The sequence below is a fragment of the Calypte anna genome, chromosome 2 (genome assembly GCF_003957555.1).
Source record: "Calypte anna isolate BGI_N300 chromosome 2, bCalAnn1_v1.p, whole genome shotgun sequence".
NCBI lineage: Eukaryota > Metazoa > Chordata > Aves > Apodiformes > Trochilidae > Calypte > Calypte anna.
Window position 1 is genome coordinate 49,031,064 of NC_044245.1, and position 27,737 is coordinate 49,058,800.

Consider the following 27,737-nt stretch of genomic DNA (forward strand, 5'->3'; position numbering starts at 1 on the left):
ACTACATTTCCCAGTGCCCGATTCCCGCCCACCCCTCCCCGTACCGAACCGCGGCGGGCGGGGCGGGGCGGGGCTGCTACTTAAGGAGCGATGAGAGGGACGCTGGAGATGGCGGCGGCGGCGGTAACGGGGAGGGGGTTGTAGCGCTGCCGCTACTCTGCCTCGCCTTTCGCCGCGCCTGAGCCAGGCGGTCCCGCAAGCAGGTCAGGCTGCCGCCCCGCAGCAGGTCGGACGGCGCAGCGTCCGGGAGGTGCCGTCTCCCGCCCAGGTAAGCCCCCGCCGGGCTCTCGTCCCTTCCGTGGCTCCGGAGTGGGTGTGTGCCGGGGCTCCGAAGGTGCGGGGCTCCGAAGGTGCGGGGCTCCGAAGGTGCGGGGCTCCGAAGGTGCGGGGCTCCGAAGGTGCGGGGCTCCGGTGGAGGTGCTGTAGGTGCTGCAGCCTCGGCGAGGTCTCCGTGGGTGTGTGGTCGCCAGCCTGCGCTGGGCTGCAGTGGGGTTGCTTAGCGGGCGTAGCAATAGTCATCGCCTAAGGCGAGAGGAAAGAAATGTTTCTATTTGCAGTTTCCTGTAAATAAGAGAAGAGCGGGCTTGGAGGTTGCGTTTGCCCCGAAAGAAGTCTCAGGGGTGCGCACCTCGGTTTTCTTTCTTGGCGGAAAGAACCGCTGCATGCCCCTTCGCCTCCTCCCCGGGTTGTGGGGTCGGGTGTCTTCAGGTTTACCCAACTCCTGGCTGTGTGTAGGCTTGGAGCGCTATGAGTTTTGAACTAAGGTGATGCTTCTGTCGAGCTGCCTACAAAAGGATTAGTTTCCCCTGTCTTCCCCCCTCTCAGCACGCCCTCACTTCTTAAAATAACAGCAGGTAGGGAGCAGAAAAGCTGATTTGTGCCCTGTCTGACCGAGTTCTTTAGCCGGGTCACTAGCGTATCTTCAAGAAGATTACTTGGTGGAGGTTTTGATGTTGTCTGTTTGTGTCTTCGTTTACTTTTCTAAAAATGAGCTCTCTTGCAGAAGTCTTGCATCAGAATCTTTTTTCCCTTGTACTCCTTGGTAAGAGAGAATCTCAGTTTTATGTACTTTGAAACCTTATGTTAGTTTCTTAATGATTGCTTAAAAAAGGCTTTTAAGCATTTTCTTAAAGCTGCTATTTTTTTTTCATTTTCTTCATGTTACTCGCAGTGTCAATTGCAACAGATTTGTAAATTGACAAGAAGCTTCCTAAAGTTTTTTTCTAAACTACATAACCAGAAACTGAAGGTGCCTGAAATTAACATTTATTCAGCTCACATGGAAGCTAAGAGGTTACGTGATCTGAATTTGTTGCCAAAAAAGAAAAAGTTGTTTGTATAAACAGTGGTATATTTAATAGCACACACTAACAATGTTTTGTTTCCTTTCCAGTAAAGAAGAATGTCCTTGTTTAAAGCTAGAGACTGGTGGTCCACCGTTCTTGGAGAAAAAGAAGAGTTTGATCAAGGCTGTCTGTGTGTTGCTGATGTTGATAATAGTGGCAGTGGACAAGGTAAATTCAGAATTACATGTTTGGTGACTGTTAAGCTACATGACTACAAGTTTGCTTTGACGAATTCAAACTGAAAGCATTGTTACCCAGGTAGTTGGCTATTGCATCTGAAGTCTGCTGTAGTTTATGTGTCATTGTATGCTTATGAAAACAAATTTGATGTAATTTGTCTGTGTATGTTTGTTGTTTTCTAAACATCTTAATGCTTGTTTGTTCAGTAGTAGTATCTCCTGTCTTCGTCCCTAAATAGTAGATATACTTAAAATTGAACATTTTCAGTTAGTCATGGGAGTAAACATAGATTGTTAATCACTGAAAAAACTTAAAGAAAAAAGGAAGATGAGAGCCAATAAGCTAAGAGTTTAGAAAAACAAACAAATCACCTTTTCTGCTGGGAAAACAAGGGGACATTTAAATTTGTGCCCCTGCCTGTGTAAACCTTGCTTTTCTATGCATTTATTAATAATATGGAGTGATCTTGACTGTCAGAGAGAACTTTTATGTGTGTTTGTTTTTAAATTAATAAATATTTTGAATCTTTCTCTGATAGACTCATTCTCATCTTGGAACTCTTCTTGCTCAGTAGAGGTACTTGTGTTTGATTTCACCATTGCCATGCTCTTTAAATTGTTTTTATTTTAGATTGTTCAAATCTTCCTGAGAAGAAACAAAGTTGAGCTGCTACTGGTTTGGTGTACAACCTTTTTGAGTAGAATTTTGTAGAATTATTTTGTTTGGAAAAGACCTTTAAGATCATTTAGTCCATCTGTAAACCTAACACTGCCAAGTCTACCACTAAACTGTGTCTCTAAGCATGACATCTACATGTCTTTCAAACACCTCAAGGGATGGTCTGTGCACCACTTCCCTGGACAGCCTGGTGCCTGACAACCCTTCCAGTGAAGACTGTTTTCCTAATACACAATATAAACCTCCCTTAGTGCAACTTGAGGCCATTTCCTTTTGTTTTATCACTTGGGAGAAGAGACCAGTTCCCAGGTTACTACAACTTTCTTTCATGGGAGTCTCCCATCAGCCTTCTCTTCTCCAGGCTAAATAACCCCAGTTCCCTGAGATGCTTCTTGTGAGTCTTCTGCTCTTGACCCTTCATCACTTTTATTGCTGTTCTTTTAATGTGCTCCATTGCATCAATGTCTTTTTTTAATTTTATTTTTTTTCTTTTTTTTCTTTTGTAGTGAAGGGCATAGTAGCAGTTCTGGGTTTGGGATAGGAGCTGGCTGCCTGAGGAACACCAAACAACATTTTATTAAACTGATTGATAATTGTAAACTATGGCTTTGTCATCAGAGTTGTCCACCTTGCTCCACAAGTGCATTTCTAGTGACTCATTAATAAATAATTAATGACAAAATAAAGGCAACTACATCGAAAGTGAAATACAAAAATTAGAACCTTGGCTTACATAAATGTTGCCATCTTGTGTGCAGGTGGGATGCAAGGTGGGTGGGGAGAACTACAGGAGGGTTTTGCTTTGGACACCAGGGAGCAAGCTGCTGCATCTTCCTGAGCCCTTGCCACTGCCTCCACCACTGTTTCCCTCCTGCCTGCTGCTTGTCTCCATGCTTGTGTGCTGTTTCCTCCTCCCACAGTGTAATGTGTATGAGCTTGCTGGTGGTTCCCCCTTCACCTCCTGTGACAGGCCACTTCTTTATTGATCTCCAGTCAACTGAGACCTCCCTGCTTAGCCAGGACTGCTGGTTAGAAGGTGTCTTGGAGGGCACTTCTGCGGGTTCCTCAGTGCCTTTGGGTGGATCTGGTCCAGCCCCCTAGACTTGGGTGTGTTTGTGGTGTAGCAGGTTACTAACCCTTTCTCCTTAGGTTATGGGGACTTAGTTCTGCTCCCAGCTCCCATCTTTGAGCTGAGGGGGCTGAATACCCTGAGAACAACAGGTCTTACTGCTGAAGACTGAGGTAGAGAAGACACTAAGTAGCTCAGCCTTCTCATTCTTCATCACTGTGTTCCCCTCTGCACCCAATGAAGGATGGAGATTCTTCTTCACCCTCCTTTTATTGCTCTTGCATTTATAGAAACTTTTTTTTTTACTGTCTTTTACAGCAGTAGCTGGATTAAGTTCTAGGTGGGCTTTGACCCTTCTAATTTTCTCCTCTCACAACATCCTCGTAGTCCTCTTGAGTGGCCTGCCCCTTCTTCCATGTGTCATAAACACTTCTTTTTCCTGAGGTCCAGCCAAAGCTTTCTGTTCAGCCAGCCCAGTCTGTTTCTCCACTATCTTGTCTTTTGGCATATGGACATGGCTTGCTCCTGCATGTTTTAAGATTTCCTTCTTGAAGAATGTCCAGTCTTCCTGGACTCCTGTGCTATTCAGGACTGCCTTCCAATGGACTCTGTCTACTAGGCCTCTAACCATGCCAAAGTCTGTCCTCTAGAACTCCAAGGCAGCAGTTCTGCTGATCTGCCTTTTGACTTCTCCAAGAATGTAAAACACTACAGTTTCATGAGTGCTGTGCCCACGGTGGCCTTCAACCATCCACAAGTCCTGCTCTGTTCCCAAGCAACCAGTTGGGCAAGGTGCCTTCCCCTTCCCTAGTGGTCTCACTCACAAGCTGTGTCAGGAGGTTATCTTCCACACACTCTGGGACTGTTCTGTCTCTGCTGTATTGTATTTCCAACAGACATCTGGTAAGTTGAAGTCCCACACGAAAGCAAGGGCTTGTGGTTGTGAGGCTTCTCCCAGCTGCTGATAGAATATTTTATCTGCCTCTTCATCCTGGTTGGGTGCTCTGTAACAGAATCCCACCATGCTATCTGCTTTGATGGCATATCTCTTGCTTCTTACCCGTAATCACTGGACCCTTTCATCTCCATCATCAAGCTTGAGGACAGTCAAAACACTGTCTAGGCTGACTACACAACTGCCCCGCTTTCTCTCTTTCCTTTCACTTGTGAAGTTTGTAGCTATCCATTGCAGCACTCCAGTTGCGTGAGGCATCCCACCATGTCCTGGTGACTGCAAATATACCATAGCTTTCCAGCTGCACAGTAGCTTCCAGGTCTTCCTGTCTGTTGACCATGCTGCCTACATTAGTGTAAATGCACTTAATTTGGGCTGTCATTCCTGTCACTTGTTTTTTTTCAGGGAGAAGTCATGTGACTGTGTGTGACTGTATTGAGGCCCTTCCACAGTTTCTAACACATCAGTAACCCTTGAGTCACTGCTTTGGTGTGGATCTCCATCCCCTACCTCCACTTGAGACAGCAAACTGAAGGACTTCACTAGCACACTGTCCCTCCAACACTGGTGTGCCATTCCCAGGCTTATGTCTAGTAAGCCTGGTTTTATCCCTTTCCCTCTTCAAAAAGTATAAAAAGAGTATAAGGCTCTTTCCATGAGCCTTTCTAGCTCCTGCACAAATGTCTTTTCCCCCCTTTGAGACAGTTGTGGCCCGTTGGTTGCCAGCAGCCCTGGTGTCATGTAGGCTGAGCCATGACCAAAACCACCAAATTTTGCTGGAGTTCTGAATAGTCTTTTCTTAGTGGAAAAAACAGAATTGATATAAAATAGTGCTGTTGGAATACTAGTCTGCTGTTTTATGTTTTCTCATCAGTATATTTACTCTTTGTTTTTAGAAAAGGCTCTTTTTCTTCCTGGACCAAAGGTTAATCAGCTAGTTGCAATTGCCTAGCTGTAGGTCAAAATGTTTATCTTGGATAAATTTAAATATTTTGAAGGAAAAAATAACTAAAATGGATTTAGTTTTCTGTTGCTATAGTACTTTTTTACTGACCTGAGAAGATGAGAGTGGGGAAGGAAGTCAGTTTTCTCTGAGCACCAGACCTGAGAGTAAGTTTTTGTGGCTGGAGAGGAATAAAGCAGCTCTTCTTAGCTTTTGACATGGAGTCCTGTGGAACTGTGCCAAGCATTTAGAGACTTGTGAACTTGGTTTAGGAGTATTTTTGTGTTCTCCTGACCTGTGGGCAAGTTTTATTTGTTTTGATTTTGGGTTGCATTGATAAAATGACCTACATCTAGAGAAAATTAGTACTGGCAACAAGCTTGGGTTGGTTGTTATCATGGAAGGCACCTCTTTATTTGTTTTTTTTTCATTATGAATATTTTGTTACTTGTTAGCAATCAAATGACTGCTTTCTTAAAATACTGGTTCTACAATAACTGATATAACTATTGCATTCCTCTGAGATAATGGATTTGTTTCAAAGGCAGGTGATTTAAAGGCCCCTAGCTTTGTTGACTCATTGTAGTAATTTTCCACAATTTTTAGTTTGCATTTGGATAAATGTAATCTGTCCCAATTTTAAAATTTTGCACTTCAGCTGGTGTGGTATGTGTATGCACAAATCCAAGATGTAGAAGCTGAAATTTTGAATTACTCTTCAAAACCAGAATGGGAGTTCTTAAGAAGAATGAACTTTAACCTAAAATGATGGAACAGTAACAATGGTCATTGCCACTACCATATTGATCTCTTCCCTGGCAGGTTTTATGGATTCACAAAAAATCTAGTGGCTATTCTTAACCTAGAAGAGAGAGCATAATAAAAATGAATGAAATCCTGTATGTATTGTATTGTTGTAGATTGCTATAGGGCATCCTTTGAAGCATCTTGGCAGCAGATTGAACTCTACATGTGCTGTTGTGTTTTGTAGTCTTTTGTTGTGGTTTTTTTTCTTTTTTCTTTTATTCTTTTCTTTTTTAGATAAAATTATTGTGGGCAGTTATACAGGATATCTCCGAATATTTAATCCACATCCTGTGAAACCTGGAGAGGAAGTACAACCTGAAGACTTGCTCTTGGAAGTGCAGTTACGAGAACCAATATTGCAGGTGGAAGTGGGAAAATTTGTTTCGTAAGTCAACAGTAGGCTATATTGCTGGATATTAAAGGCTAAGGTGGTTTTTTTTCCTTTGTTTTATGAGTTGAGTTTTCAATTTCCAGGTGGGCAACTGTTAGGCACTTCTATGAATACTGTAATAGGAATTTGGTTTGCTTCTTGAATGATCTTGAAATGAGGATTTCTACTTAATGTGTATATAGAGGATAGTCTTCTTAAACTTGTACATTTTTTTTAGTAATATATAAGATGAGAAAACCCTTCTATTGAAAGGTTTTTTAGGTGTCAAGAAAACTTGAGTAACTTGTTATAATCTAAGATGTAACACTGGTCAGTTGTTGTTTTGGGTGTGACAGAGCACTGAAGATCTTTAATTCTAAAGAATTTAGTGGAAATAAGTGTCCAAGTAGACGACAGATACTGTGACTCTAAGGAATAGGTCTTATATTTGTTGCTTGTAACAGAATTTACTTAAGAGGACTTTATTTTAAAAAGTTAGAGAAAAAAACAAATGGCTATAAGGATCATTGCTCCGATTTATTATTATTACTTTTTATAAAAATAAAGTTCTCCTATGCAGATTTCCATACAGTCAATTCAAAGCATTTTATAAGGGATTCACTTCAATTTTGAAATCACCTTCTAATATTACATAATGAAATTAATTTTAAAGATAAGAAAAAAAGCCATGTACTAATGATGGGAAAGACTGCTAAAGGGTTGTTATCAGTTATCAGTTGATAACTTCTTCTGTTATTGAAGTGCTCATGTAGTGACCTCATGAAGGAATTGTAATGCCTCACCCTGTTAAATTATCTAAAATATTTTCTGTACCTACAGCAAGAGAACTTCCTCTGGATATTCAACATACGTTTGGAAGAGGAAGATGTGAATACAGGTTTCGAAGTCTGCAACTTCTGCCTTATTGTTGAAATAGATTTTTTTTTTAAAGTAGTTTTTGCAGTTGCTGAATAAGATTTGTGTGGAGTGATGATCCTCATATCCATTTGTTTTTTGGAAGAATTAAGAGAACCTTGTTTCACATTAATTTCAAGCTAAACTGGAAATATAGTTGACATGCTCTTGAGACTTAAATCTGGAAGTATGTTCTTGAAGGATTTATTTTAATTTTGAAATTAACTTCTACTACTGCAGCATGGATTTAGAAATATTAGTAGCTCTGAATTGTTATGCTAGCATCTAATGTCCAAACCTTTGGGTCTGACTCGCACTTGAAAGTCATTTCAATGTTACTTGAATTTTATTCTGGATGCATTTTACTTGGGATTTATTTGAAAAGAGTACTTTTTAAACCTTTACAGTGGCACCGAAGGACTTCATCTGGCTGTGTTGCATTGCCGAAAACTCTGTGTATATGCTGTTTCAGGTTGGTTACATCTTTTGAGTGATTTTAAGTGTATTCTAAAGTTTGGATTAGATTAAATGCTAAACTTGTTAAATACAGTGTTTCTTCAGCATCCCTAAAAGCTGAAGTCATATTCTCTCACAGAAACTCACGTGAAGTGGAAACATTGGTAATTAGGTCTAGATATTTCCTAATGGTTATTAGAGATTTGCTGATCTGCTCAGTGCTTGAGGTGCTGTGATGTGTCTGATGGTCTGTGGTTGGGTGTGCTTAGGAACAATTAGTTCTCATTACACTTCTAGGACTGGATGCTACTGTTCAGCACAGTAATGAGAAAATGTTTAATTACAAATTACTTAGATCTTTACAAATGAAATAGTAATAATTATTTCTCAACTCAAAATCAAGATAATTTCTTAGAAAGCCAGGATCTTAGTAATTGTCTAGAAATTCTAAGTGCTGTGTTCTCACTGTATGTAAGAAGGCAAGTCAAAAAATAGCTATTCTGTGCACTGAATTCTCTAATATATGCTTAAAGCAAAGTCCAGATTTAAGAGATCTGTTTATTGTACCCCACCTTCAAAGTCCAATAAACGACATCATTCTTTTTCTGTTCAGGGACAGCTGTGGCTCTTTCCATTTTAAGAGCATGGTTTCTGTGTAGGAGCACCTTCCCTCCTATTCACAGCCTTCTGGGCAGATAGATTGCAAGTACATGCATGTGCTTACTTTCCACATTCTATTTGCCTTCTGGTTACCTTACCTCAAGGTACCTGTAAAATTAGTCTGTGTTGAGGGGTGATACTTTGAGGTGTACTGCAGTTTTCATACTTCCCTTCTCTGTAGCAATGCTTATGTTGTAGGATTGTAGCCTAGCAGTATAATTTTTCTTAAAACAATTTAATTTAAAATTTGCATTAATGGTATACAACCTTAAGGTAGTCTAGAATTTTTTTTCTGGTTATAATTTGCTGTTTGGTCTCCATGGCTTAACCATTTAGTAACAAAAAGTGAAGTTTTACAATCCTTTAATAGACTTTTAATGATAATTTGTACATTTCCTCTGTAATGGTAATTTGTCTCATCTGAAGAGGTACTTCTGAACAAGATCCTTTGAGAAATAACATTTTTTCTTCATCTTTCTGTGGCAAATTACTTGTTCATAAAGTGGGATTTTCACTTATTTTATACATGTTGCTATATCTGTTCTCCATAATAAAGTAACTATGCTGCTGCTTCTTGACAAATGGTAGCATCCTTCAGGGAAAACTGAAGTCTGGCCTGGACAGAATAGGACAAATCTTTATGGGGATGGCTCTCTGGGATTCAGCTGATGCTGTCACTCCTCCCTGTTGCATGGCAAACTCCACAAAGCCCTTGAACATCAGTGAGGTGAACATCCTCACACCTCTGTGTGGTGCTGTGAGGAACCCTGAGTGCCTGGCAGCAAGCAATCTCCCATGGGATGTGGGGAGGAGACAACCAGTGGGTTTTTTCCTGCACTGCCTGCTGTCTGTATTACATTTGAGGGGGTGGGGAGGAGGGGCACAGGCAGGGGTGAGTGGCTGGGGAGGTGGGGGACAAGCCAACCACCTAAGTACTGCCAAAAAGAATTTTAATAAACTTAACAGATCATTGTCAGCTATGCATCCACTCGGCTCCACAACTGCTGCCAGTGACTCATTTAGTAAAGTAATATTTAAATTAATGAGATAAAGGCAACTAAATCAAATAAAGAAGACAGTAAATTAATGATGAGCTGTGCCTGGAGCTGCTCCCCCCACTGCCACCTCCCTGCCTGCCTTTCCTTAATGTAACCAGTGTACTGTAGGCAGGGCAGGAACGAGCTCCCCACCCACCCCTTGTGAGACACAGCTTGGTTTGGGCTCCTCTTGGTGTTTCTCAGAACTGCTGCTGATGTTCAAGGACTTTTGATGACTTCCTTGTGCACCATGGAGGATGAGCAGCATCTGTTGTCCCATGGAGATCTGGCTGGAGAGAGTTGTCCTGGACCCAGCCTGGACACTCTGTTACAGTTGGTAGAAAGGGACTGATCACTCACTAGCTTGTTTTACCTTTGGTGTTCCTATGTATCTAGTTACCTGTCCAGCCAGGGTTTTTCCCTCATGTTTCTTCCAATCCTTTCCCAAACGTAGGAAATTGCTATGGGGGCAATTGCTTTAAAGCTGTATTTGATTTCGGTTGGAGAAATTACCTAAAAGGTTCGTATAAACTACAAATCTTTCACAGGATGTTGTTTAAAATATTGTTGAGGTAAGCTTTTATATACTTAAAGCTTTGGAAGGATTTAGCTTAGATATCCTTCATTCAGAATAGTTTTTCTCTGATAATATGACTGTTCTCAAAGGTTGTTTGTTTATTTATTTTTCTTGCTAATATTAGTCTTAAAGTGTTACTCTGAAGAACTTGGCTTTCTTCATGGGATGTGGAAAGGACTTTTATCAAAAGGGAAGCTTTAACTTCAGTTTCTTTAGAAAACATTTTTTTAATTTTTGCCAGTTCAATAGAGGAGTTAGGAAACTAATGTTCATGCAGATCTTTTCAGAGGATATGATGTATATCAAAGCTACTTTTGTTAACATATATTTGTCCTTTATCTTTGCACTGTTGATCACTGCATTGAGTTTTAGACAGCATAAAAGTAAGTGATAAATGTGCCTTAATCATGGCTTTCTCACATTATACCTCATGACAAGCTACAGCTTAATTTGAGATGACTACTACAGTTGAGGCTACTCTTGGAGATTCTCTAGTTATTCAGTGATTATACTTAAGTATTCCCCTTTGAGCAGGAGGCTTTTATTCTGTTCCTAGAGGTTTGCCCAACATGAACTAAAATACACTTACTAAATCTCAGCCTCTTGCTGACTCTTTATACTGTGTTAAGTATAATGAGACCTTGTTCCAGGTTCTGGCCCTAAAGAATTGTGTAGCTTGGGAACTTTACTGAAGAAGACAGTAGTGGGGTAGATCAGAGTCACTAGGAGTTAAGTTACAGTTTTTCATGTTGTTTAAACTGTTACTCGTTTAGTTTTTCCGCATTGCATGGATCCAAAATATAAATATATACACTTCAATTTTTTTATAGGAACTTCAGGAAATGTGGAACATGGGAACCAGTATCAGATTAATCTGATGTATGAGCACAATCTTCAGAGAACTGCTTGTAATATGACTTATGGTCCTTTTGGTGGTGTAAAAGGTAAGTTCCTTGTTTCATATTCTTTATTACTAGTTGTTTAACTGTGGACAGTTAAATTTTGAAAGGCAACATGATGCTGTTCTTTAGAGGAAGCATCTTTCTATAAATGATGGAACCTTTTATCTGATGCATATATTAAATAACTGAAGTTAAAATGAGGCAATTACATTTAGAGTAGTTTTCTCACATCTTGTACAGGATATTAATATACAAGGATTATACTGATTTTTAGAAACATTACAAGCCCCCTGGATTTTCCTTGTAAAATACTTCAAAGTCTAAAATAGTTGTTTTCTTCTATGCTTTAATTCTGTTTTGCTTTTCTGCAACTTGCTCATTGTGGACAAAGGAAGAAGTTAACCTCTTTGTTCTCTGAGCCTAAAATGTCAAGCGTGTTTAACAATATGTAATGCAGACTTGAAAAAAAAAAAAAGAAATAAAAAACCTAAAGTGAGTGGAAAAGAATATTTATGGTGTTTTTAATTTTCAGTGAGTCTAATAGTTACCAGTCTTTTGTGATCTTGTGGCAGAATGATGAATATCTTTGTGTTCCAATCTGGAAGCATTTGGAACCTTTTCATACATAACTCTATCTTCAGAGGTGAAGTTTGCCCAGGAGTATTGGGAAGTGGTAGTTACCTACATAAGTAGTGTCCCCATACTGTTTGCCGAGGGATAGCACTTTATGAAGGCAGAAAGACTTCTGAGCTCAGTATGGCAAAAAGATGCAGAAAGTCCCTCAGTTTTGTCTTTAATAATCCTTTAGTAATAACTCTGCAGTATCTTACCCTAAACTCAAGGTTGTTTCTTGGCTTAAATTCAGCTGACCAAAATTCATACTGATTGAAGAGATGTTTGCCTACTAATTTTACATGGTCAACTGAGGGAAAAAGTCAGCTCATATGGGTCAGCTGGTATCTATGCTATGAGTATATTGAGGGGTGAGTGTATGGAGTGTGGACATATTCCTGTTAACAGCAGAATGACAGTCTGGGTTTTCCTAAATCTGTAAAGAGGGAATAGTGTGCTTCCTGACATACTATAGTGGGGTTGCAGTAGCAGATGTACTGGGGGGTTGGTAAACTATGAATATGTATCACCATGCAGTTCTGCAGGATAAACTCAGTGACTTTTTGACATATTTACCATGTAGAGATGAGTACAAGTGTGGCCACCAGCTTGGTCTTGATGCCCAAGACCCACTTCTTGTATACCTTATAACAAGTAGTGGGGGATACAAGTAATGGAAGATGATGTAAAATGCAAGAAAATATCTTTGCAAGCTAGGACAGCAAGGTAATGTTTACCTCAGAAACTACTTAGCTAGCCAAATACTTTTCAACATCCAGGATGGTCAAGTTGAGGGCAAATCCTGACAAAACAGCAGGGGGACCTCTCACAAGTCCTGCTAATTTCACTTGTGTTCTAGTGGCCCTTGTGCTGCAGCATGTCAAGCTGCTCTCCTTTTCCTTTCTTCTTTCTCGTGTCTGTTTGCATCAGTTTGTTTATGGCTGCAGGAAAAGAATGACCAAAAGACCAACTCGTTTTGAGTTGGCAAAATCTTAACAAAAAATGAAGGCAGAGATCTGCATTATGTATTAAATTATTCATATTCATATCAAGCTGAAAAAGCTTTGTGTAAGACCTGGATCTGGGAAAATTATCATCAATGTGCAGGTACCTAGTAGCAGGCTACAAAGGCATATATTGAAGCATCAGAGGAATAAACAAAATGAACACTGGAGAAATTTATTTTAGGGAAATGAAAGATTGTTCTTCTTTGTAGCTTTTCTGGGCTGAGTCACTTTTTATGTGGCTTTCCTAGACAGTCTGATTAGTTTTTTTTCTTTTTGTCCAGGATATGCTTTTAATCTTGTTCCTAGCCTTTTGCAGTCAATCTATTTAATTTTTTTTTAAAAAAGATTATTTGTAAGACCCTGTTCTGTCCTTGAGACATACAAATGACCTATGATTTTATTTTCCTCTTACAAGAGCTGCCAAACAGAAAGGAGTTCTATGAAGTGTTGGTAATTTTAGTAACAAGATGCCTGTACTGGTTGGGCCTGCCAGACTATCTGTGTGCATCTATGGTAGGTGTTTCGGGCTGCAATTGAAAGCCAACCAGACTGTAAAGAACTGTGGGGTTTTTTTGTTTGGGTTTTTTTTGTTTGCTTTTTTTTTGTTTGTTTGTTTGTTTTTGTTTTGTTTTATTTTGTTTTGTTTTTAAAATATCTGCCTTCCACAGGCTTCTCTGGAATCCTTGCCAGGCATCTGGTAGCAGTCTCTTTTGCCTTTAGCAGGGGTTAATTTATGATGGTGGCAGTGCTATAAGTGTGCAGTAATGAGCTTGCTTTGCTCATAGTCTGACCTCTGCACCAGACTGCAGAAGTAGAGTAACATTACATGGGAAGGAGTTTTCTATTTATTGCCATCTGTTGCCAAGATTTATCTCAATGCTGTGCTCAAGCATCCTTGAAACAAGGTGAAATAGGCACTTCAGAGGTCATGTTTGCAGAGGTTCTGAACCAGACCCAGGAGAGAGGCAGTTGAATAGAAAGAGGAAAGCATGTGGATAGGGAAAGCATACTGTGGGATCATTGGGAAGGAGGGTGAGCATAAGGAACATGATCCCAGGAACATGATCTTTCATCTGATGATGCTTCCAAACAGTTGCCTTTCAGTTCAATGGATGCCACTGAAAATGATCAGTTCGCTGCTACTTTCTCTTATCTCGGATAAAATTCTTGCTCCTTCACATAATTTCCATTCAGAATTCAGCAATAGAATAAAAAAGCCAAAGGCTGAGAAGTTGTTCAGTGACTTGCATAGGTTAACAGTGTGCATTTTTGTCTTTAAAAGAGCAGGGTGTGAATTGTGGCCGTCACCGCTAGATGGCCCTCTCTTTACAATTACTGGTGAGGAGGCTCCATCCCTGAAACTGCCTTTACACTGACACTGACTCTACAGGTGACTTTACTTCAAGACTTCATGAAGTATAGAAAGCAGAAAAGCAGTTTCCTACGTAGATAAGATTTTTTTATTGATTAAAACAAATGTATTCTGTTAGCTGTTGAAATTTAACAAAAGGTGGGATGAACTTGACACTTCCAGCAAAACTGTTAATGGGCTGGGGATTTGGGATATAGCAAGGCAACCCCTTATATGATCTAAAATCCTACACAAAGGATTTCTTTTATGTAGAATGCATATATCTGCTTTTCATATTTTCAAACTCTTCCTCATGATCTTAGAGCTGTAAGTTGTTTGTCATGCAGTGCTCTGATTCTAGCATATGGGTCTGTTTAGAAAGGATGACTCATGATAAAGCCATGAGTTAGCAGTGCTGAACACTGGTTTTTCAACCAAGTGAACTCTTAACCTAACCACAAAATATCACAGCCCTTAAGTAATAAACAGATTGTACAGTCTTCATCTTTTACTTAAAATACAAAATTTAAAGAACTTGAAGAAACTCTACTGCAAGCTGTTTTGATTTAATTTTTTTTTTTAAAGAAAATGAAGGTGAAAATAACATACACTCATGATTTATACTGGGCCTTTACTTCTGGTTTAGATTGGACTCTACACTAATTTTACTTTAAACTATTTCATCACAATTTTTATGAGGTCAGGTTAAACTACAACGGCATTCTGTAATTTTGCCACTAGAAATTACTGTATTAACAAATCAACTAGCATTATGTGAAGTGATGTTTGCTCATAACTTGCAATATCTTTAAAAGTATTTTTTGTTTTCACATCTGTAGTATTTAATTCTGGGTCTTTGTAAGATAATTAAGTCCCAAGCTACTGGGTGAGATTGTTAAAGAGCTTTGGTCAGTTTGTAGTAGCAAGAAAATTGTTTGTGTAACTGGTTTGTATTTTTGTTTAGGAGAGAGAAGTGAGAAAATTAATGAGCCTCTAAGGGTTTTTTAATCTCTTTGGTCACCGAAAAAGCAAACCTCTCTCTTACTGTGTCTATCAAAGATTGGGGTTGAGTTTCTCTAGTGTGAGCTACTTAGGCTTCTGTGGTTAAGTGGTACAGGGGCAGCTGTATTAGTTTGACAGCAGTGTGTGTATTAGGCACAACATGAGATGTGCTGGTTTAGAATTCAAGTTTGTATACGGGATAGCATCTCTTGAATGTCTTCTGAAATATAAAGACCTTTGGGGATGAGTAAATAAAATAGTTTTATTTGTTGTACTGGGCTGGTATACTCTAAAGGATGGACCTTCATTTGGCTGATTCAAAGTCACTGCTAATAGAAAGCTTCTGATGAATGAGTTGCATTTTTTGAGGCTGTTAAAAGAATGGAATGAAACAAGTGAATTGAATATAGTGTCTTAGTTAAGAATTCCTTTATTTTTCTTCTTTGTGCAGTGATATACTTCCATTCAGTTCTTAAGTCAGAAATGTGCTATTAATCCAGAAACTGTCAAGTCTTAATGATATCCTATGTACTGTTTAATCTTAATTAAAGTTAAAACAATGTTTATGGAAGAGTCAGAGTTTTGTTTTTCTATGTTATGTAGTGATTAGATTTTGGTCTGCTATTGCTAAATTTTGTGGTTGACATAATTTGATCATAGTTTTGTTCCATTCTTAATTTTTGTGTTTACAATTCCGCCAAAATAATGTAGTTTGTATTCTCTTTGGTAGAATTTGTATCTCTTAAGTTTAGTTATTATAATAAAAATAATACTGAATTGAATCTGTTGTAGCAGCACAGAAATTCTGGTCAATCAATTTACCAGTGTTGGCTTCAATTATATGAAACAACAGCAGTGATCCATCTTCACAGTAATATTAAAACTTATAGTTGGGTAATCACTCGGAGATAGCTGAGATAATTGTAAGCTGCTTACTTTGGAATCACATGAATTTGCTTATTGATATGGTACAAGATTTGCAGGCAATTAGCATAAAGCAAAACTAGTTTTCAACTTGGAGCAAATAAGCTTGTATTTCTTAATTTTTTATAGTGTTTTTTTAATGTGATGTTTACATAATTACTGCTGCAGGTATCTGAATTCTGTTCCTGCAGCATACAGAAATAAACTCTGTCCTCTGCCTGAGCTTATTCACATTCACATTGAGGGTATTTAAACAAGGTGTGCTTTGCCATTAGAGAAATTTAAGAAGAACAAATCAGTCTTATTCCTACATTACTGTTGTAATGTAGTTTCTGTTCAGTGGATTTCAACTCAGCTGATTGTGGAGCCTGCTTATAAAAAGTGATGGTTTTATATCATAAAAGAAAAGTGCCTTTACTACTGCTTTGAAAAAGTGTGTCGATCAGATCACAATTTCAGTCTTTGTCTTGTTTGCCTGGAGTCAGAATTGACTTATGTTTGAGGGAAGTCTATGCAATAAATTTCTGCTGAAATGGCATAAAGAATGGAAAAGGGCTTTAAAGTAAAAACAAAAGCACTATTACTTGAAGTTTAAGTAGCTTTACAGATTATCACATAAATATCCCGTGGTCCTTTGTGCATTAGACTGGATGGTGGGCAGATTAGTAGCTTACATATGAGCAAACAAGAGTGCATAAGGACTGAATTTCTGAATACAGAATTTCTATGCTTTGAGGACTGGTGTATGAGGTGCAGGTTTCCTGAGCTACTAGCTGAAGTGCTTAGGAAATGTGTGAATGATCACATGCTGTAATAGGAGAGTGACCTTTCCCAGGTGAGGGTTGAATTCTCTGATTGTTCTCCAGGGTGTAAGTGGTATATTAAGATGGATGTATGAACATTCTCAACACTTCCAGTTTAATTTTTCAATTTATATTAAGATTTTGCCTTCTCCTTAAGAACTGCAGGAACAGAATATTGATAGGTTACCAGTACCACAAGCTTTTGGATTACTCCTGAGCAGAATACTGATTTTAGTTAGCACCAGGGAGAGAAAGCATAGTTTAATAACCTTGCTATCTTAGTTGCAGTTATTTTTAAATAGTGTTCATTCACTTATAGGTAATGGCTTTTTATTTTAATTGCAAAAGCAGTATTACCATTTTGTGCAGTTCCACACAATATACTTGCATTATCTAACAGTTAAATAATTAGTGAATTCATCCTGGTTTTATGTGGCCTCTTCAAATGACTTGATAAATGATTTAGAATTGCATTCTCCTAATAATGTACAAGGTTTGTAATTAATTTTATAATCTGAAGCCTTAAGGTTTTAAACTGGCTTCCAGAATAGCTCGGATTTATTTAAAGTTGTCCAATGGGTACTGTATCAATAAAAGAAAATAATAAAACAATAGCAAAGGGAAAGAAAATACAGTTTCAACATGAAAGTCAGAAGCAAAAGGGGTGTGAAAATACCTGAAACCAATCTTTTTCTCAGCAATGGCCTTGAATTAATGTTACTTTTATTGTAGCACTGGCCTAGAATCAAAGTATATTTGAGTGCTACAACAAAGAGTGTGCAATAAGGAATTTTTTAAAATAATGAAATACAACAAATGTATAAACCGTGCAGCCTTATAACAGGAAACTTCATAAGAAAGGTAGTCTGTGCCTAACTTTTCCACAGTTCTTCAGTAATGAATTTTATTAGGTGTTACTCAGAAAAAAATTATCAGTTGAGTTTTATGTTGTAAGGTTAAATGATTCTTATGACTATGTTTAAATACAGCAGCAGTATAATTTGGATTTTGATTTATTGGCTAATTCTGTATGGGAGCAGAATGTTGAACTGTTACCTTCCTGTTAAATTGCTTCTGGATAGGGGCAGATTATTTGTAAGGCTTGGTCTTTGTGACCATCAGGTCTGCTGATGGCTGTTACTAAATGGTTTCTCACATAACTTTGGAAACCTGATAATGTGTTGGTTTGTTTGTTTGTTTTAAGAATTAAATTAGGATCACATTTCTAAATTTAAAATGTGAATGGAAAAATAATCAAGGGAAATGTTCTCTTTCATATCTTGCCATCTGTTTTCTTTCACCTTCCTAAACTTCTCTTAACTGTAATGAGTAAGATCATTACCTAACTGAAGTAAAAGATCCCATTGCTTTCAGTATGCCAGAACTTTGCTTCAGTTATATATTGCTAGATATGTCACTTAATCTGCATTTTGTTTGAATAAAGCACTAATGCACTATAAGTAAAATAAATAAAACTAACAGTAGAAATACATAATTTAGCTGTGTATGTAAGTGAAAGACTTGTTTTTCAAAACTGGGACAGAATTTGATGTGTTCTCTAATTTTTTTTTTTTTTTTTTAAAGTATGGTACCCAAATGTGTGCAGTCATTGTGTGCTGGTAGTAGAAAATGTTTTGTATCTTGCCTGTGAGATTATGGCTTCTGCAGTGCTCCTGCCAAGAATCAATGAGTGCCAAGCAGAACAATAATTGTCATATGTTTTTAATAGCGACCCAATCTTGCATTTGTCTTTTTGGTGACATATTGTTGACTCATTTAATTCATCATCCTACTAATCCCCAGATTCTCCTTCTTAGTGCTATTGCCTGCCATTCTCTGGTTTCCTGTGAGACAATTGTCTGAGGTCATATCAGATGTTTTACTTAAGTTTAGAAATGCTGTCTATAAAGTTTAGAAATGCAGTATATATTATTACCCTGTCTAATAAATTGTTTGGCATGATGAATGTTCTGTTACTTCAAACCTATGTGCAGCTTTATTATTTACATATGAACTTTCTTATTAAATGTTCCAGCATTTCATGTGGCTGCATCTGTCTATCAGATTTGTTTGCTAACCATGTTTTTTTATTCAAAAGAGTTCAGTTTTAACTTCTAACTGTTTAGTCTCTTCTGTTTTCTAAAAATGTATTTCAGAAATGTGTGTATGTAGCTTCTGTATGTTTTTGTGGTGTTCATCTGTCACTGTTCCATTCCAAAAAGCTCTCTGACCTGTGGAAATATATTTGAAAGGTCGCCAAACCCTTGTTAGTTGCTTTTCCTAGAGGATTGAAATGTATCTTGTACAGGCTACAATGCTTTCTGATAATTTTACTTTGGATTATTAGGTTTGGTAAAAATAATTCTACGAGAAATCACTCTACTGTGTCATTCTAAAGAGTTTTTCGTGGGTCTTCTGTGGTGTTGACTAGGTCCAAATGTATCCTCCAAACACAGAAAAGAAGGCAAAGGAAAGACAATGAATATAGTTTGCCTCTATCAAAAGTGAAAGGGAACAGACTAGCAAGAGGAGATTAAAGATGATGAAAATGTGACAAGGTAATTTTACTTTAGTTCGTGAGGAAAATTCTAATCTTATGGTATCCAGTTGGTGCTGATCATGGTCACAGCTTATTCTAGTCCTTGTTGATAGTTTTATCATTGGGACACTCAAACATCTGTGCATATGCAGATGAGTAAGATTTAAACATGTTACACTTAAAAACTAGAAATTCAAGCAGCTGGGAAAAAAATATTTCTCCAAAGGCTTAATTTTATACATTTCTTGTATGTAGGACTGGCATAATTTTCCCCAGGTGGTAATACAGGCTTTGGCCAATAAGACTTGAACTTATATTAATCATGGTTCTTGCTAAGTAGCAGAGCCTCTGACTACTGGAAGTTGAAGGGCTTTTGCTGTACAATGCTGTTGTTTCAAGGAAAGCTGGAGAATTCTGAAAAAGTGATCAAAAGAAGTTTAGGATGCCAAAAATAAATATTTTGGTTATTGCAGTCAAAATCAATTTTTAAAACTTTTAAAAAAGAAATTAATCAGTAACTTTACCATTCATTGAATGGTTATCTGCTCTGTTGCCCTTTGTGTAAGTCAGATCAGGTGAGAGTGATCATAACTTAAAGAAACAATGCTTTAACCTTGCTGATTTTTTGCATTTTTTAAAAACATCTGAGTGATTATGGGCATGGTTAAATAAAGATAAACATGAATAATCCCCTCAAATGTGTTTGGTGACTATAGTGAATAAAAAGGACAAAGATCAATTACAGCAAAAGTAAAATGTATGCAGCTGCTCTTTAGTGTGATGATTGATTAGATTGAAAAGAAAAGTGTCATTTTGCTTACCTGTGAAAGGATGAAAAAATATTTCACAAGGCTAGTGGCAAAGCAATAAGATCATTGGAGTATTTGCAGTGTGCTTCCAACAGTTTTTAAATAAAAGGCAATAAATTTTTCCTGCTTGCTAAATCTGTGCTCTGTTTTCTGAGATTTCCAAAAGGGAAACAAATATGAATGGTGATTTTTTTATTTTTTTTATTTTTTTTTTAGAAAGAGAGACATAATTCACTGGCTCATTTGACCACAAAGTAAGAGTTAGTCATTTCTGTATGCTGGTTGGTAGCCTAGGATACACAGACAAATGATCTGAATGTGAAAAGTAGCTATATTTTACTGGTGTTTCTGAGGCTATTGAGTCAAGCTGTTTATTTCTAATTCTAATAGGATATATGAAACTTCTTAAAGAGGTATGTGTGTTCCACCTAAGATTCTCTAAACTGAACTCCCAGTTTTGGGTTGTAAGCTTCAGACTGTTAGACTTTGGTAAAAACTATTTTTAATGAGTTCTTTGGATGTGACTTCAGTTATTCGGGAGAGCATTCTTCACCAAATATTTTCAACACTTCTGTATGTCAAATTTGTAAAGAAACAGCGTGCTCTGGGAAGTGCTTAGGAATCATGAAGTCTCTTATGCTAAGAAGACTAGAAATGGAGAAGTAGGACAAAAGAAGTTTCACTGGGTTTTAATGGTGGAATTCTGTTACTTTGGTGGGTTATAAGTTTGTAAGTCTGTCTTAAATGGAATTTTAAAGTGGGTAGGTTTATTGTATGATGGTGATATGAGATCCTACTGGTAACTTTTGAAAGTACCTAAAATATTTCAAAGTAGGGCCTCTGTTCAACTCTGAGCTCAATGAGAGGTCTGCTATTGATTTGTGATTCATTAAAAACATCCATGTGCCTTAAATAACTATTGAGCCAAAGGCTATTACTTGGATGGACAACTGTTGACAGTACTTGTGTTTGTTTCATTTTTATTTGTGGGAGATTTGCTGATTCAGTAAGATGTTTGATAATATTAATATAATGTATGGTAAGCATATAACTTCAGATGAGGGCAGCCTGATACTGGAAAGATTCACAGGAAAATTTCTTCTACCTTTGTTAGAAAAAGAGTATAGGCAAGAAACAATATGTAAGGAAAAGAATTATACCATTTCGTCATGAATCATCATTTTTCAGGCTTTATCTATGCATACAGCTATTTTCCCATACACAGCTAATATTCTTTTTTTTCCAGACCCACTCTATTTATATTGCCTCTAATTAATCTGCTCTATTGAAAAAAGATGGACTGTGGGATACTGCTTTCACAGCTTCCTGAACATTTTTCCCGTGACTTTCTTGCACTAGATAAAAGCATGCACTTTTGAATATTGGATAAATTCTTCACTTAATCTGATTCTAATAAACAGATTAAAGTACTGAAATTTGTTTAAGGGAGAACACTTTACCTCCTATGTCTACAGAGTGCCAAATACCAAGTTTTAGTAGGAACTTTGGGTTACTGGGTATTGCAGCTATGACACATTGAAATCTTTGTATTGCATGCCAGCCTTTTATGCTCCTCTATACCCTACTAGTGTTTTTCTTAAGGGTTCTTCCACAATGTCAGGGCAATATGTTGTTTAAAGGGATCATTCTCAAGGTGCATAATTTTAACTATCTGCTGTGGTGAGGATTGGGTCAAGCACAAGAGGTCTATCACAGTTGTCTGAAGGATTGTGCAAGTTGCCTTTGGAGATACTTTAATAGTTCAAATTTCTCTTTCCATGTAAAAATCTTATTCTTTATGGCAGGCAGATATCTGAAAGAGGTTACATAGAGAAACTACAGTATATTGGTTGAGAGAAGCAGAATTTTATTTTTTTTTCTTATGGACTGCACACTTTATGGTGTCTTGATATGGGAGATGACTTGTAGAGTGAGCTGTTGCAGGGCATCATCTCTTGTATTTGGACTTGTGTTAGTATCTAGAGGGATTAGAAATTAATTAAAGCTAATATCAGTAGAATAAGGATTTAGTATTTTCCTTAATGTTTTCCTTAATTTTTTTAAACTTCTGTCCACTCTGCTATTTTTATTTCCTTGCTGTTGGAATGATTTTTTGGTTTCAGCAGAAAAGCACATAGTCTCAGCTGGACAACATGTACACTGTGTGTGATGGGTACCTGCAGTAATGTGGAATGATGAAGGGCATTTTTCCTTTTCCTTTTTACATGTGTTCAGGGTACTGCAGTGCCTTAGTAGTGCTGTCAGATCCTCTGGCCTAGAATGAACGGCTGCAGTCCTCAGTGTCCTGAACTTTGATCCCTTCTGTAGAAATGCAATGAGCAGCCAGACCACCAAGCTAGTCCATTCAGAGTTCCTTCTGAATGTACACTGACATGTGCTTCCTGCTTTGGGTTAGGGAAGTAACCTAAGACTTGCCTTTTACTAGGCATACATTGTTTTAAGAACTGCCCAGCATATTTCTGAATGGTTTTTCCATTAGTCAGAAGTGATTCCTGAAGTACTTTGCTAACAGTTGACCCAGATCTCTTTTGCTTCAGGAGCTACTCAACAAGTTGAATACTCCAAAATGGGTTTGAACTGGTGGAAACTTTATTCTCTATGCTGGTAGAAAAATTTTGGGCACAAATTTCAGTGATGAAGGAGGAGGAAAAGATACTAAGTTGTTTCAAGTCAGGGCAGTAGTTTCATTTTTGCTGTGTGAGAAAACAGTTTGTGTACATCACTGGTGTATGCACTGTGGAATTAACTTGTCTCAAATTAGGAAAACATTTCCCATGTATCGTTAAAGGGCTCTTAGAGTTTCTGCCAGTTTATTGTTACCTTTTATTTCATTGAGTCTTCCTTCAATGCAAGGTTTTTGACTGAAGCTTTTGATTACCATTGAAGGCAGTAAAGTTGTGTCTTTTGATGGCTCCCTAAAATCTGTAACTTTATGAAGCTTTTTCTGATTTCTAATTTATCCCATTTGATTCTGTAGTTTTCATTGCATGATTTCACAGGGTGCTCAGGCCTTGTGATTACATAATGTACTTTTTATGAAAATGATTTGGTGCCAGAAGGGAGGCTCAGAGTAGAGGAAACCATTAACATGCAAAAAACTTGAGCTCCAAAATAGCTTTAATTAGAAGCTTATTTTAAACAGCTACCACCTGCCTCTCATTTTTGCTTTGCATTACCTCTAAAAATACTTTGTGGTTAAAAAGTGTGACATAAATATTTTCATATCATGCTAGAATAACAAAACTGCAAAACAACGGTAGCTGGACTTGTGCTTAAAAGTAACACTTTCTGGCAGAGGGACATTCCTCTTGAGGCACAAGCTGCTGAAACTATGTAGAGTACACTAAGTGATTCCATCTGATCTGCAGAAAACACTGTGGGTTATATTTTCACTTTATAAATATGTCACTGACAAAGCCAACTGGCTGCAATAAGCTTTTTTGAAATGGACATTTCTGGCTGCATTTTTGGGAGACTACGTTTCTTAAAGTGAAACATAAAAACTCCATTCACCAGCTACACATTAAAAGCAAATGGCCAAAGGAAATAAGATGACCTATAAAAAAGCTGGGAAATAAAAGTTCATATACAATTTTCTTTAATTACACTTTTCAAGTAATAGTTTGGATAACTGGAATTTGATCCACTAGTACAAGCTACTTAATCCAAATTTGAAAATTATTGAGTAGGACCAGCACAAATATAATGAACAAAGAGGCAGGTATAGTAAGAAGTGGCTCTGTGCTCTTAAAGGCAAAAAGAGTGATTACTGATTCATTCTTAGGTGCCTTATGTGTATTTGTTTTTTTTCAGACAGTGTGGTTTGCTACTGCAATGTGCTTGAAACATCTGAGTGCTCTAACTAGCTTCTAATGTTATGTCATGTCATATTCAGTCATATCATTACTGTTAAAACAGGAGGTATTTTAACTATTATATTTGTGTGTAATTTAGTGATTATGAATATTACAGATGAATGCTCTCATGTCTAGCAAGCTATGTAGCTTCACATATGTTGCAGAAGGTACTATAGTTTTTCTAGTCATCATTTTAATGACGAAACAAAATAGGTAAGAATAAGATTGATAGAGATTCTGTGTAAGAGCAGAAGCTATTACTACTGGGCACTTAAACAGTAACAACTCAACACCTCTACTGCCCTTTACTTTTTTCTTTAATTTATATGACAGTGTGTCTACTAGGGTACCACTGCATATCAATTAAGTCACTGAAGAATTGACACTTACAACAAAATTGTATTTTAGACAAGCTTAAACCCTGAAGGTTGTGGTCAGAAGCTGTGTAAAAGATGTTTTTCTCACTACCATCAATATAAGCAGAAGTATCTTACATTTAGTTCTGTTACAAAATATATATAAGATTTCTGAAAGGCATTCACTTTATGGCTTTTATGATTTATCAGACATTACTTAGAGCTTTTCAAAACAGTAGAATAGCAGCATGGCATAAGCATAATTACTATTACAGTTTTTTAATGATTTATGCACAATTTTAATTTTAAAAAAATTTAAATTTCTGGTATTGTCTATACTTTTTTAAGGAAGAAAAAATGAAAAATAAGACAACTGCATTATGAAGCATTATTTCTTGCAAGCCATTAGTTATTTCTAGTAGCCAATAACTATGCTTTAAGATAACCATACCTAAGAGGATGTTGTGGCAGCTATTGCCCTAACACCTTTTACTAGTTATCGGTGTTTGTACAAGTTTCTCACAGTACTTTTACTGGTTACTAATAATTGTATATAGCTGTAAAAAATTTCATACTTGTTCTAGACTGTGACAGCAGTGTTATATCAGCAACAGGGGGGAAGTCAGAGCTGGGTATCATTTAACATGGACAGTGTATCAGTTCAGAAACATCTGAAGTTTCTCAAATGTTTGCTCATCAGGATAAGTCCTGTGAAATTTCACAACCTAGAGGTACCCTAGTACCTTGGAATAGATCAGAAATGAAAGATAGAGGGCCTTCTTTAAATGCCTTATTTGAATCATTTTTCTCTTGACATCACATGGTTTGATCCCACTACCCAAGCAGGTTCATCTAGAAGTTGCTCAGGATTGTGTTTAGTTGTGTTTTGAGTATGTCCATGGAAAGACATACCACAGCCTTTCTAGATGGTGGATTCCAGTGTTTGAAGACCTTTACACTGGAAAAAAAGAAAAAAATCTTTTCTATGATCAGATAGAATTTCATGTGATAAAGTTTGTTAGAGCCTGTTGATTCTTGTCCTGTAACAGGGTGCTACAGAGTAGAGTTGATTTTCTCCCGTTAGGTGTGTGTGCTGACCAGCCACAGCTCTGTAGCTTCTCCTCATCTGAAAGACGCACCAGTTTATTAATAATCTCTGTGTCCCTTTGATGGATCTGCTGCTGTATGTCTGTAGGTTTTTTTCTGTGCTCAGGAGCCCAGAACTGGACCCAGTACTGTGGGTGGGTGTGCCAGTGCTGAATAGAGGGGATGGATTGCTTCCTTTGCTGAAAGGGTGTGTTGGTGGCACATGGTATAATTTGTTCAAGGGGACACTAGTTCTTTCCCTGCAAAGCTGGTTGCTATCTGGCTGGCCCCTGGTCAGTACAGATGTCTATGGTTATTTCTTCCTGGGTCAAGACTTTGCATTTCTTTGCGAACTTCATGACATCCCGAGTGCCTCTGAATGGCAGCACACCTTTAGGCCTGGCAGTTTAACCAGTCTTCAGTACATCTCATTTTCCACTTGTATACCCTGGATTTCCTCAGCTTATGCATGGGGATGCTATAGGTGGCAGCACCAAAAGTCTTCCTAAAGTCAAGTTAAATGGCATCTACTGATTTTCTGTCATCCACAAAGCTACCTACCTCTTTGTAGGTGTCAGTTAGTTTGGTTAAGCGTGATTTGACCTGTGTAGATCCATTCTATGACTACTTCTGATCAAGTTCTTGTCCTTCATGTGTCTGGAAATGGCTTCCGTGAACATAAGATGCTCCATTACCTTCCCAGGGTCAATGATAAGGTTGACTTGTCTGTTCCTCACATCTTTCTACTTGCCCTTCTTGAAGATAGTGACATTTGCTTTCTTCTAGCTTTAGGGACCTCTTCTGATTGATATGCTCTCAAAGATAATTAAGTGGCATTGCAGTTACATAAGCCATATCCTTCAGTGCTTGTGAGTGCCTTATGAACTTAAGTTTATTTAAATATTCCCTAACCTGATCCCCTTCCAGTAAGGGTAAGCCTTCCTTTACTCAGACTTTTCCTTTGGTCTCAGGGGGCTGTGATTCCTCAAGACCAGACATCTAAAAGCAAAGAAAACACTGAACTACTCAACTTTTTCAACTTTTTTTTTTTCTTTGTCACTATGGCCCCTTCTCCATTGAGCAGTGGTCCCATGTTTTTTCTAGTCTTTATTTGGATGTCTCTGTATTTGTGTAATGCTTTTCTTGTTGCCCTCTACATCCCTTGCTTAATTCCACCTAAATGGGTTTTTATTTCCGCCTCTTTTACACCTTATTTTGATGTCAGTTTAGTCATGAGCTCCTTGGTTATTCTCATAGATGTCTCTCACTTGCCATGTGAGCACACCCAAGATGAACCTCTCCATAATTTTTCTGGGTGCTGAGGTCAGACTGACAGGCTTGTAGTTCTCCAAATCTTCCTTCTGGTCCTATTGTAGATGGGTGTCACACTGGCAAGCCTCCAGTCATCTGGAAGCCTCCCTGTTAACCAAGACTTGATAAATGATGGAGAGAGGCTTGATGAGCTCCTCTGCCAGCTCCCTCAATGCTCTTGGGTGGAACTCATCTGGCCCCATGGACTTCTGAGTGTCCAGGTGCCATAGCAGGTCATTAACTGCTTCCTCCTGGATTATAGGTTGTGCTTCTCTCTGTGCTTGTCTTTCAGCTCAGGAGGCTGAACACCCTGGGTTTAGTTGGTCTGACTGAATGCTGCCTTCACCTCCATCTTTTTAAGTATCTCTGGCTTTTCCTCATACTTGGTTATAGTGTTTCCCCCCCCATCCAATAAAGGACAGAGATTCTCCCTGGTTGTCTTTCTGCCCATTCCAATGCCTGATCACCCTCTCCATAAAGAAATTCTTTCTAATATCCAACCTAAACTTCCCCTGGCACAACTTAAGACCATGCCTTCTTGTCTTGTTGAAAGTCATCTGGGAAAAGAGACCAAGCCCCCCTGGCTACAACCTCCTTTCAGGGAGTTGTAGAGAGCGATGAGGTCTCCCCTGAGCCTCCTCTTCTCCAGGCTGAACAGCCCCAGCTCCCTCAGCCTCTCCTCATAGTACTTGTGCTCGAGTCCCTTCACCAGCCTGGTTGCCCTCCTTTGGACCCACTCCAGGACCTCAGTCTCCTTCCTGAACTGAGGGGCCCAGAACTGGACACAGAACTCGAGCTGTGGCCTCACCAGCGCTGAGTACAGGGGCAGAATCACTTCCTTGGACCTGCTGGCCACACTGTTCCTGATACAGGCCAGGATGCCATTGGCCTTCTTGGCCACCTGGGCACACTGCTGGCTCATGTTCAGCTTCCTGTCAATCCAGACTCCCAGGTCCCTTTCTGTCTGGCTGCTCTCAGCCACTCTGTGCCCAGCCTGTAGCGCTGCATGGGGTTGTTGTGGCCAAAGTGCAGGACCCGGCACTTGGCCTTGTTGAACCTCATCCTGTTGGAATCAGCCCAACTCTCCAGTCTGTCCAGCTCCCTCTGCAGTGCCCTGCTGCCTTCCAGGTGATCCACACTCCCCCCCAGCTTAGTGTCATCTGC

The 27,737-nt window shown here is 38.4% G+C and overlaps 1 protein-coding gene across 1 annotated transcript in view; it reads left to right on the forward strand.

Moving 5' to 3' along the window:
- Positions 1–36: 36 nt before the first annotated feature.
- Positions 37–27,737, forward strand: part of BBS9 (Bardet-Biedl syndrome 9) — a 171,845-nt gene continuing 144,144 nt past the window's right edge. Inside the window, exons 1-5 of the mRNA XM_030444644.1 lie at positions 37–268; positions 1,394–1,514; positions 6,213–6,363; positions 7,671–7,735; positions 10,824–10,937. Coding sequence (XP_030300504.1) covers positions 1,403–1,514; positions 6,213–6,363; positions 7,671–7,735; positions 10,824–10,937 — 442 coding nt within the window. The 5' untranslated portion in view covers positions 37–268; positions 1,394–1,402. The remainder of the gene's footprint in view (positions 269–1,393; positions 1,515–6,212; positions 6,364–7,670; positions 7,736–10,823; positions 10,938–27,737) is intronic.